Source organism: Nansenia antarctica (assembly GCF_963989245.1).
Source record: "Nansenia antarctica genome assembly, chromosome: 2".
In the NCBI taxonomy this organism is placed as follows: domain Eukaryota; kingdom Metazoa; phylum Chordata; class Actinopteri; order Argentiniformes; family Microstomatidae; genus Nansenia; species Nansenia antarctica.
Genome location: NC_137675.1, coordinates 24521070 through 24533569, shown reverse-complemented (window position 1 = coordinate 24533569; position 12500 = coordinate 24521070). Strand labels below are relative to the sequence as shown.

The 12500-nt window shown below is 52.0% G+C and overlaps 1 protein-coding gene across 1 annotated transcript in view; it reads right to left on the bottom strand.

The window, feature by feature from the left end:
* rab11fip4b (RAB11 family interacting protein 4 (class II) b) overlaps positions 1-12500 on the bottom strand; it is a gene marked incomplete at both ends in the record, with an annotated part of 88574 nt that overhangs the window by 14821 nt on the left and 61253 nt on the right. Inside the window, 3 exons of the mRNA XM_080550652.1 lie at positions 7722-7856; positions 10109-10297; positions 11183-11400. Of these exons, the coding sequence (XP_080406778.1) occupies positions 7722-7856; positions 10109-10297; positions 11183-11400 (542 nt within the window). The remainder of the gene's footprint in view (positions 1-7721; positions 7857-10108; positions 10298-11182; positions 11401-12500) is intronic.

The following is a 12500-nucleotide window of genomic DNA, read 5'->3' as shown; positions in this document are numbered from 1 at the left end:
GTGTGTGTGTGTGTGTGTGTGTGTGTGTGTGTGAGAAACTTTAGGTTATTTACATAACCCCGGTTCTCTGAGTAGTATTCGTGAGTATCTCACTATGGGAACGCCCCCTGCGTGACCTCATCAGAAACTGAATTACACTGCGCCAGCCCATTGGCTGGCCCAGGCGACGCTTGTGTCACGAGGGACGGGACCCTCCGCCTATATAAGGCGTACACACGGCGTCTGTCGTCATTCAAAACAAGCAACCTCTTTCTCGCTTCTAAAGCAAGGAGGGTGGTCCGGTGAGATACTCACGAATACTACTCAGAGAACCGGGGTTATGTAAATAACCTAAAGTTCTCTTTCATAGTATTCGTTTCGTATCTCACTATGGGAATATACTTACTCCCGTATTGCCAGACCTGCCTGTAAAACGACAACTGTCCCAGAATGGACCCTCACACTCTAGGAACTACGTCCTAAGAGGAACCCAAACTGAGGACTGAGTGTGATAGCGTTGGAGCCGTAACATCCAACCTATCAAATCTAGCGAACGTGTGGGGCGAAGCCCAGCACGCCGCCGCACACACCTCCTGAAAAGACACCCCTTTAAAGAGTGCCCAGGAGGTCGCCAAACCTCTAGTAGAGTGCGCACGTAAGCCCGCGGGGGGCTGTAGACCCTTACTAGAGTAAGCCAAGGCAATAGCCGCCACTACCCAATGGGAAAGGCGCTGTTTCGACACTGTTTCGTTGGCTTTCCCGTGTGTGGATTCGCCCAGGATACAAACAACTGGTCACCTTTCCTGCAACCCTGAGTCCTGTCTATGTAAACACGCAGCGCGCGGACAGGACATAAAGTATGCAACCGCCTGTGCTCTTCCGAGGCAAAAGGCGGGGGATGATGAATGATGAATGGTCTTTATTGTCATTGCTATAGTACAGGTACCAAACAACGAAATTTGGGAGGGGTGGCTCCCCTGGTGCTAGGAAAGAAAAAAAACTAAGAAAACAAGAAGGGAAAGGAGCTGGTTTACATAAATAAAGGCTATGTACACTATCCACTATACTATACTGTACAGATAAAACGACTAGGGTTGTCATATTGCACATAGTGTTATTGCACATTCATTTAAAGTGTCGCAGTTTGCAGGCTTGAAATGTACACATTTGTGCCTCAGCACTACACCTGATTTTTTCAATCCAGCAGCTGCCATCAATCCGTCCAGACTGTCCAGGGCCCAGAACCTAGGTCTTTGCTGTGTTCAGGGCCTGGATGGCCCTGGGGTAGAAGCTGAGCTTCAGTCTGTCTTGCGGCCATGGTCCTGTACCGCCTTTTCGAGGGCAGCCGGGCAAAGTGTTCGTACCCAGGATGGGTTGGGTCTCTGGAGATCTTGGAGGCCTTCCTGAGGCAGCGTGTGTTGTACAGCTCTTCCAGAGAGGGGAGGGGGGCGCCGGTGATCTTCTGGGCTGTTCTCACGACTCTCTGTAGCGCATTTCTCTCTGCGGTTGTGCAGCTGGAGAACCAGTTGCAGATGCAGTAGGTGAGGATGCTCTCCACTGCGCCGCGGTAGAAGGCCACCAGTATCTCCTGCTTGTTGTGTTCCTTCCTGAGGACTCTCAGGAAGTAGAGCCGCTGTTGTGCCTTCTTGATGGTGGCTGCTGTGTTGTTCTTCCAGGACAGGTCATCCTGTATGTGCACCCCCAGGAATCGGAGGGTTGAGACTCTCTCCACGCTCTCTCCGTCGATGAGCAGGGGCTGGACCTCAGATTTTTTCCTCCTGAAGTCCACGATGATTTCCTGGGTCTTTGACTGGTTCAGCAGCAGGTTGTCAACCTTGCACAGCTTGCTCAGCTGCTCTACCTCATCCCTGTACGCCGCCTCGTCCCCCCCCGAGATGCAGCCCACCACGGTGGTGTCGTCTGCAAACTTTACGATGGAGTTGCTGGGGTGGACGGGGGTGAAGTCGTAGGTGTAGAGGTTGTAGAGGATGGGGCTTAGCACGCAGCCCTGGGGGGACCCAGTGCTGGATAGAAGGCAGCCAACTCTATAGGGGTGCAAGAGCCTATAACCTTTGGAATAAAGGCTGGGTTAGGCATCAGACTGACCCTAGAGTCCCCTGGGGAGAACTTTGTACACTCTCGGTGCACCGAGAGCGCATGGACTTCACCTATGCGCTTAGCCGAAGCCAAAGCAAGCAATAGGACCGTCTTTAGCGTTAACACTTTCACCTCCACCTGTTCCAGCGGTTCGAACGGTGGGCAGGAGAGAGCATCTAGTACCATAGGGAGGTCCCATGAAGGAGCTAACGGCCTAGACGTAGGCAATTTCCTTCGGGCCCCTTTCATAAACTGGCACACCAACGGGTGCTGGCTTATCGACTTTCCACCCAGGCCAATATGACAAGCCGAAATAGCTGCCAAATAGACCTTAACGGTTGAGAAAGCCTTACCCTTCTCAATCAAGTCCTGTAGAAATGACAGAATAACTGTCACAGAACACTGAAAAGGGACAGCGTGTGACCCTGAGCACCAAGTCTCGAACACACGCCACTTATGCCCATACAACTTTCTAGTTGATGAGGCTCTGGCGCACTGAATAGTGTCGATCACCCCTTGGGGAAGACCCACTAGTGCAAGGTTGATCCCTTCACGGGCCAGGCCCACAGAGACAATCTCTCTGTGTGGGGATGGAATATCTCCCCCCGCTCCTGGGTCAGCAGGTCCCTGCGCAGCGGTAGTTGCCATGGCGGACCGGATAGGAGATGAAAAATCTCCGCCAACCAGTGCTTTCCCGGCCAACGCGGGGCTATCAGCACCATGGACAGATCTCCTTCCCTCACTCTGGCCAGTCGGGGGAATGAGTGCCACCGGTGGGAACGCATACAGGAGGGTCCTCGGCCACTCGTGCGCTAATGCGTCCACTCCCAGCGGGGCTCCCCGATCGCGCAGAGAGAAGAACAGGGGACACTGGGCGTTCTCTGCCGTAGCATAAACGTCCACGGTCGCTTGACCGAATCGTGACCCAATCTGTTTCACTACTTCGGGGTGAAGTCTCCAGTCTGCGTACAGTGGGTTGCCCCTGGACAACAAATCTGCTCCGTAGTTCAGAATGCCCGGTACATGGGTTGCTCTCAGCGACCGCATGTGTGCACTGCTCCACACTATCAGTCTGTGTGCCATGGTGTGTAACTGGTGGGACCTCAGTCCCCCCTGTCTGTTTACATAGGCAACGACCGTGGAGTTGTCTGTCCTTACCAAAACATGATGTCCTCTCAACCACGGGAGGAAATGTTTCAGAGCCAAGTGAACAGCTAGCAGTTCCAGGCCGTTTATATGGGTAGAACGTAAGTGCGGGTCCCAACCCCCGTTTATCGTTCTCCCTTCGAAAGTGGCACCCCAGCCTCTCAGAGAGGCGTCCGTGGTGATTACTTTTCTGTTCAGGCCAGGTCCCATAGAAACACCCTGTGTTATGAAACCTGGGTCCTTCCACTGGTGCAGAGCCAGTGAGCAATCCCTGGAGACCCTCACACGACGGTGACCGTCGCGGTGGGGGTCCAGGCCCAGAGAGGCCACCCAGCGCTGGATGCCTCTCATGTACAGGCGCCCCAGGGGTATGGCCACCACAGCGGAGGCCATCAAGCCTAACAACCTCTGGCATTGTTTGAGGGTAACTATGTTGCCCCTGCGAAACAGCGCTATAGTCGCGCGCATCGTCTCCACTCTTTCTGGAGACAAAAACGCCTTGGCTCGGATAGAGTCCAGTGCGAGCCCTATAAACGGTGTTTCGAAATGACCGCTGTGTGACGCGCCGCCTCCTCGCGGTTGGTGGCTGCCACTAACCAGTCGTCGATATATGTGGCCACTCTGATACCCCTCTGTCTGAGAGGGGCCACTGCTGCCTCGGTGCATTTTACAAACACCCTTGGCTTAGTGACAGGCCGAAGGGAAGGACCACATATTCGTACGCTATCCCTTGGAAAGCGAATCTCAGATATTTCCTGTGTGGAGGATATATCGGAATGTGGAAATAAGCGTCCTTCAGGTCGATTGATGTGAACCAATCCCCTGCTCGTATGAAACTTAGCAGGGAAGAGTGTGTCAACATCCTGAATTTGTATTTTCTGAGATGCTGATTCAAGACACGGAGGTCTAGAATAGCCCTCATGCCCCCCCCTTTCTTTGGGACCAGAAAATACTTCGAGTAGAAACCTCTGTGGGTCTCCTCGAGAGGTACAACTGTTATAGCTCCTTTCTCCCTTAGAATGGAGATTTCCTCCTGGAGAATATTGGCTCGTTCGCCCTGAGCTCGAGAGTACAGTATTTCTCTGAATGGGGGTGGAGCAACACAGAATTGGAGCCTGTAGCCCCTTCGTAGTGTCCTCAACACCCAGTCTGACTGTGTGCAGTCTGCCCATTCCCGCTGATGCGTAGAAAACGGGCTGACTGGCCACACCGTCACATGCGATTTGTTGGCGCCCCCTTGTGGCCTGGGCGCGCAACAGCCGCCTAGCGTGCGGCTGTTGGTGGTCTAGTGGATAGTGAGTTGGACTTGTGATCGGAAGGTTGTGAGTTCAAATCCCGCCTGAAACCACACCACTACTAGTGTGCCCTTGAGTAAGACACTTAGCCCTCAGTTACTCCAGGGGGAATGTCCCTGTAATTCGTAATTGTAAGTCGCTTTGGATTAAAAGCGTCTGCTAAATGGCAAAATTAAAATTATTATTATTCCCGCGCTGTGTTTCCTGGGACCTCTGGGTGCCTGGGGCGCTGCCTGCTGTCTAGCCGCTCTGGGGATCTTGAAAGCAGGGGCCGGGCGAGAGATAGCCATATGACTGCCGTGGCTGGGTCACGGGTGCTGCGGGCTGCGCTCTTCTCAGAAGGCACAGCTCCATAGCCTCATCCGCTCTCTTTTTCTCCTCACATCTCTTCTGCATTGAGGTGACTGCTGCACCGAAGAGACCCTGCGGTATGATAGGGGTGTCGAGAATTTCTTCTCTCTCCTTCGCCGACAGGTTGGTGAGACCGAGCCAACGCGCCCTCTCCTGCAGTACCATGAGAGCCATGGATTTACCCGTGGCTTGAATGGCCGTCTTGTGGAGACGGAGGATGTGATCCGTTATAACGCAGATTTCCTCCCATAGGGTAGGCATATTGTCTGGGTTAGCGGTCATATCCTCCTCCAGCTCAGCCTGGTAGGCTGATAGGAGTGCGGAGGCATTGAGAGCCCTCGCTGTCAGTGCCGCTGCTTTGTAGCACTTGTCTGTAAGGCTAGCCTGGAAGCGGTCCGACTTGGAGGGTAGGGACGGGGCAGCCGAAGATACGGGGGTCTTCGGGTGCAGGTGGCGCTCCACCACCGGCTCGACCGGTGGGATGTGGCGGAGGCCGAGGGAGTCCATCCCCTCACAATCCAGTCGAGAACCCCCGATTATTGGGTATTTCTCGCTGAATGGCCGTTCTTTCCACGTAACTGCTATCTCATCGAGTAGCTCGGGGAAGAACGGCATAACTTGTTTCCCCGTCTTAGCCGCCGTCTGCAGTCTTTTGCCGTCAAAGCGTGACAGCCTTTCCGCTGCTCGCTTGGACATGTCCTGCATGTCGCAGTCCATGAGAGACGGGGCGGAGGGTTGGTAAAATGAGGTCTGAGTCACGCGACCCTCCCTCATCATTGTCCGAGTCTCTCTCATAGCGAGCAGCGGTAAAGCTGTCAATCCCCTTGTCATCCAGTATCGGGAAACCGATGTCAGGGCTATGTGGCACTAAGTCCGCCCAGCATGGTGTCGGTAAACCTGGAGACATGTCCGCGTTAGACTGTGATGGCAGCGTTTCGGCTGCCTTACACAGAAGCGGATCTTCTCCCGACAGGCTAGCCATGCGACATAGCCGTCGGCGGAGAAGTTTCTTGGGGAACACTGCACAGTGGATACACTCATCGGTAGAGATAACAGCGGCCCGGGCGTGGGTTAATCCCAGACACACTGCACACTTAGAGTGAGTGTCCCAGCTAGCCATTGACTTGCTGCACGAGCAGGTCTTCCGGCTAGTCTCGGCTGTGCTAGGTCCGCTAGCCTCAACGTTAGCCATTTCTGGCTAAGGGTTGTAGGCTAGCTGCTAGCAGGCCTCGCTACTTCACCCGTTAGCTTGTCAGCTATCAAGGGAAAACAGAGGGGCCAGGGGAGGGATATTACTATCTACCCGCTAGCAGTGCGTTATAGAGATAAAGTTATTTCTACTTTTTGTCTCTCACACTGGGTATTGCTACCCGTAACCGTTCGGAGTATTCCTACTCGCAGAACAGGGAGTATTGCTACTCGCGTCGTTCAGAACGAGGAGTATCGCTACTTTTTTCGTTCCGAGCAAGGCGAGTATTGCTACTCGAATCGTAACACGGGGTATCGCTACCCCGAGAGTTTGGTCGCTCGTATCTGTGGACTGTTCAGCTCTAGCCACCCGCACAGTTGTTGTCAGCTCCAGTGAGAAGCGAGAAAAGGTTTTTGAATGACGACAGACGCCGTGTGTACGCCTTATATAGGCGGAGGGTCCCGTCCCTCGTGACACAAGCGTCGCCTGGGCCAGCCAATGGGCTGGCGCAGTGTAATTCAGTTTCTGATGAGGTCACGCAGGGGGCGTTCCCATAGTGAGATACGAAACGAATACTATGAAAGAGAACAGACAGTATCTGTCAAAAAAGGTGTATGTGTGTGTCTGTGTGTGTGAGAAACAGACAGTATCTGTCAAAACATGTGCGTCTGTGTGTGTGTGTCTGTGTGTGTGACAAACAGACAGTATCTGTCAAAGCAGGTGTGTGTGTGTGTGTGTGTGTGTGTGTTTGTTTACCAGGGAAGGCCTCGCCTACATCCTGTAATGATCAGACGGGATCCTACATCTACACACCATCGCTCTGCTGATGACGCAGGCCTGCTGGAGGCCCATTCTGAACTTTAGGGAGTTATGTAACATGTATGTGTGTGTGTGTGTGTGTGTGTGTGTGTGTGTGTGTGTGTGTGTGTGTGTGTGTGTGAGTGTATGAGTGAAAGAAACAGAGGCGGGGAGATTTAAACCCTTTGTAATGATGTTACATAATTGTCAAACAGAAGCCAGAAGACAAACCCCAGGTCAGGGGGACAGTATTGTCTGCCCGGCCGTCGTCAAGGCAACCAGCTAAGGTGTGTGTCCCTGAAACATGACTACAGGGACACATTGACCTGACCCAAATACCGTCCTATTGTCATTTACCCTTTGTTGTGTGTGTGTGTGTGTGTGTGTGTGTGTGTTTGTGCACGCGTCTGTGTGTGTATGTGTGTGCGTGTGTGTGTGCGTGTGTTCGTGTATGTCTGTGTGTGTGTGTGTCATTTACCCTTTGTTGTGTGTGTGTGTGTGTCTGTGTGTGTGCATGTGTTCGTGCATGTCTGTGTGTGTGTGTGTGTGTGTGTGTGTCTGTGTGTGTGTGTCTGTGTGTGTGTGTCTGTGTGTGTGTGTGTGTGTGTACACGTGTCTGTGTGTGTTTGTGCGTGTTATGTATGTGTGTGTGTGTGTGTGTGTGTGTGTGTGTGTGTGCACGTGTCTGTGTGTGTTTGTGCATGCGTCTGTTTGTGTATGCGCGTGTTATGCATGTATGTGTGTCTGTGTGTGTGTGTGTGTGTGTCTGTGTGTGCACGTGCCTGTGTGTGTTTGTGCATGCGTCTTTGTGTGTATGCGCGTGTTATGCATGTGTGTGTGTGTGTGTGTGTGTGTGTGTGTGTTACCTGTTGGCTTTGAGGTTCTTCAGCCGGGCCTCCAGGTCGTTCAGCAGGTTGACCTTCCTGCAGCACTGAGAGCAGAACACGTCCATCACCTCCCCGTTGTACAGGTGCCGCGTCTTACGAGGGGTCTGGCCAGCACTGCACACACACACACACACACACACACACACACACACACACACACACACACACACACAGAGCGAGGAGTTAAAATGTGGATGAGAAAACACAAAACAAAACAGTCCGTCATCTACATAGTATGTTAGGTGTTAAGCAGAAAGACAGACAGATAGATAGACGGTCCAAAGCTGTCGTGTCTATGTGTGTGTGTGTGTGTGTGTGTGCGTGTGCATGTGCATGTGTGTGCGTGTGCATGCGTGCGTGTGAGTGAAAAGAGTTGGAAGTAATCGTGACACTGAAATACAGCCATTTTGGAGAGAGTGTAGCAAGGTGTCTGATATACAACCATCTAGGCAGAGCCAAGAGAAGACGGATAGTATATTGATTTGGCCCCCTGCCAGACCTCATCTATAAATCCACACTGACTCGCTGACAAGAAGAGAGGGAGAGAAAGAGAGAGAGAGAGAGGGAGAGAGATGGAGAGAGAGAGAGAGAGGGAGAGATGGAGGGAGAGAGAGAGAGCAAGAGAGGGGGAGAGAGGGAGGGAGAGAGAGAGAGCAAGAGAGAGGGAGAGAGAGGGAGAGGGAGAGAGAGCGAGAGAGAGAGGGAGTGAGAGAGAGAGAGAGAGAGGGAAAGAGAGAGAGAGAGAGAGAGAGCAAGACATCTCTTCCACAAGAACCACCACAAACAATCCTCTCTTTCCAACGTCCGCCCCATCTTAACTGAAGTTTGAAGTTTTCGAACTTAACTAACTTTCATCATACTCGTATCTTTTACTCATACGTATCTTTTATCGTAAGAACACAGCATCTGTACGGTACTACAACACCCATGTTTTCCCCATAAAAACCTACCCAGCATCTTAATGAACCCCCTGAACCTCCTCAACCTCCTAAAAACATGGCCTCTTTAAAACAAAGGTCCCCACAAGTAATGAGTTTGGGTACTTGGTATGCTCAGCAGACCCCGGGAGCCCTAATGGTGGTCTGTTGGAGGGGTCGGGGTAATCCCCCCGTTAAGACGAAAGGCTCCAGATGAATATTCATCATCCCCCCCGGGCCCGTATCTACCTACTCAGTTCCAGTCAAGAGTCAGAAGTAATGAGTTTGAAACTCAGAGAAGGGGAGCACTGACGTCTACACACACACACACACACACACACACACACACACACACACACTCAAGCACTTACGTGAACACACGCACACTCAAGCACTTACATGAACACACGCACACTCAAGCACTTACGTGCACACACACACACACACACACTTGAGCACTTAAGTGCACACACACACACACACACACACACACACACACACACACACACACACACACACACACACACACACACACACACACACACACACACACACACACACACACACACACACACACACACACACACACACACACACACACACACACACACACACACACACACACACACACACACACACACACAGGAGTCCTCAGGCAGGATTAAGAGGCCAACAGGTTTACAGGACAGGGGGTATGAGACTGTCGGGGGGGGATTTCATGGATGTGTGATTCTGGCGTCAGGAACTTGGCCAAAATTCCTCTTTCTGTCAGCGATATCATAGTCGGCTGCAGTCCCTATTGGCTCTTTCTGGGTCAAGCTGTCAAACGCAGTGTACTTGGACTTTCCAGGTGTGTTTGTGGTGTTAAACAGGTTTCTGTTTCCAGGTCAGGTGTTGCTATGTGTGCGGCCTACATGTATACAGCTTTGTTATGCTCCATATTTGTGCATCTCTGTATAATATGGTGTTACGTAGCTTCCTGTCCCCTGCCTATCTGAGTATAACAGAGTGTTACGTAGCTTCCTGTCCCCTGCCTATCTAACAGGGTGTTACGTAGCTTCCTGTCCCCTGCCTATCTGAGTACAACAGGGTGTTACGTAGCTTCCTGTCCCCCGTCTATCTGAGTATAACAGGGTGTTATGTAGCTTCCTGTCCCCCGCCTATCTGAGTATAACAGGGTGTTACGTAGCTTCCTGTCCCCCGCCTATCTGAGTATAACAGGGTGTTACGTAGCTTCCTGTCCCCCGCCTATCTGAGTATAACAGGGTGTTACGTAGCTTCCTGTCCCCCGCCTATCTGAGTATAACAGGGTGTTACGTAGCTTCCTGTCCCCCGCCTATCTGAGTATAACAGGGTGTTACGTAGCTTCCTGTCCCCCGCCTATCTGAGTATAACAGGGTGTTACGTAGCGTCCTGTCCCCCGCCTGTCTGATTGGTGGAGACCCTCACCTGGAGGGAACAGAGGAGCCAAGGTCAGAATACCCGTTGGTGCGCGTCTCGTCGTCGACGCCGGGGCTGCTGGGAGTGTAGTCCACGTCCTCCCCCTCGCCGTAGTCCTCGAACTGCTCCTCGTTCAGCGAGGCCGAGGAGCGCGTGGACAGGTCAGAGGTCACCGACGGGTTCGTCTGACCGCCGCACCTGGAGAAGAAGAAGAAGAAGAAGACGACAACAGTGAAAACACAGCTGTGTACGGTGTTGCATGATGGGATAGAAACTGGTAATTATGGGGACCTAGCACCATGGTCTACAGTGCACACATTATGCCCATGTCGCCATGGGTTCCAATCCGGCCCATGCCCTGCTGACATGCCCTCTTCACCTGACTTTCTCTATACTGTCTCTGTCCAATTAAAAACAGGTTCATCGTCGGTGATATTTTCTCATAGCACTGTATACAATGTGAACACTTAAGGGCACACATCACACAGACATTGAAAGAGAAGAGGAAGAGGAGAGGAGAGTAGAGCGGAGGAGAGGAGTGAAGAGGAGAGGAGAGGAGAGGGGAGGAGAGGAATGGAGAGGAGAGGAGAGGAGAGGAAAGGAAAGGAGAGGAGAGGAGAGAAGAGGAGAGGAGAGGAGAGGAGAGGAGAGGAATGGAGAGGAGAGGAGAGGAGGGGAGAGTAGAGGAAAGGAGAGGAGAGGAATGGAGAGGAGAGAAGAGGAGAGGAGAGGAATGGAGAGGAGAGGAGAGGAGAGGAGAGGAGGGGAGGGGAGAGTAGAGGAGATGAGAGGAAAGGAGAGGAGAGGAGAGAAGAGGAGAGGAAAAGAGGGGAGAGGAGAGGAGAGCAGAGAAGAGGAGAGGAGAGGAGAGGAGAGGAGAGGAGAGCAGAGAAGAGGAGAGGAGAGGAGAGGAGAGGAGGGGAGAGGAAAGGAGAGGAGAGGAGAGGAGAGGAGAGGAAAATAGAGGAGAGGAGAGGAGAGGAGTGCGGAGGACAGAAGAGGGGAGGAATGTAGAGGAGAGTAAAAAAGAGGAGAGGAGAGGAGAGAAGGGGAGGAGGAGAGGTAGCAGCCTGGTCCACTCACTTGTCCCCAGGGAAGAAGAGTCCTCCCAGGCCGTCCTCCTTGTCCCCCGCCCTGCCCCCCTCGGAGCTGTCCGACCCCTGGGTGCTCTCCACAGCGCTGTCCAGGTCCGACTCCCTCTCCTTGCCCTCCTCCCCCTCCCTCGCCCTGGGGGACAGCCGGACCTCGGCCTCGGGGTACGGCCGCGTGCACATGATGACTGGAGGGCCAAGGACCGCTTCACCACTCTGGAGGAGAGAGAGAGAGGGGGGGTGTAAGTGGGGGAGGTATACACACTACACACACATGCACGCACACACGCGCACGCATACACACACACACACACGTAGGACATAAGCGCCGAACCTCGAATACTAGTACAAACAAATAAACACAGACACACACCCTCAACAGTGCTCACATGTGCACACTCATGAGCACAACAAAAACACACACACACACACACACACACACACACTTTCACATCTTCGCACACTGAATGAGGGCTACGCAAACAGTGCATTCTGATTGTGCAACGGGGGCGGTCACAACAAGGATAACGTGTTTCTTTAGCTCAGGTTCAGTGAAGGTTAGGTGTTGGTTATGTCATCTGTTGACACAAACCCAGATGCACGTTCTAGAACGCTGAGGAAGTAAACTTCCAGAACCTTCAAATCCCATCTTGCCCCGCAACAATACAGCGACAATACAGCAGTATTCTGTCTCCCCAAAATTCCGAGCAATAATATTTCTCGATCACACTGACTATCACACATTGTCGGCAGGATGGGCGGTTCTAACCCCGGCTGACCACATGTCGAGGTGTCCTTGGGCAAGACACTGAACCCCAAAAATGTCTCCCAATGAGCATGCATGGTGGCATGCATGGTGGCTTGCTGCCATCGGTGTGTGAATGTGTGTGTGAATGGGTGAATGAGAGGCCATTGTAAAGTGCTTTGGAATAATAATAATAATAACAACTTTTATTTGTATAGCACTTTTCCTGCAAACGTTGCAGCTCAAAGGGCTTTAATCATCATTTAATGATTTAGTCATTTAAAGGCAATATTATATTATTATTATTATTTATATATTATATTTAAAAAGTGTTTTTTATTTTCTTTCCTAACACCAGGGGAGCCACCCCTCCTAAATTTCGTTGTTTGGTACCTGTACTGTAGCAATGACAATAAAGACCATTCATTCATTCATTCATTCAAAAAGATGGGTTTGTAGTCTTGACTTGAGCATAATTTGCTGAGGTTGCATCCCTAATGTAAACTGGCAGCGCATTCCACAATGTCGGTGCATAAAATGAGAATGCAGCCTCACCAAATCTCTT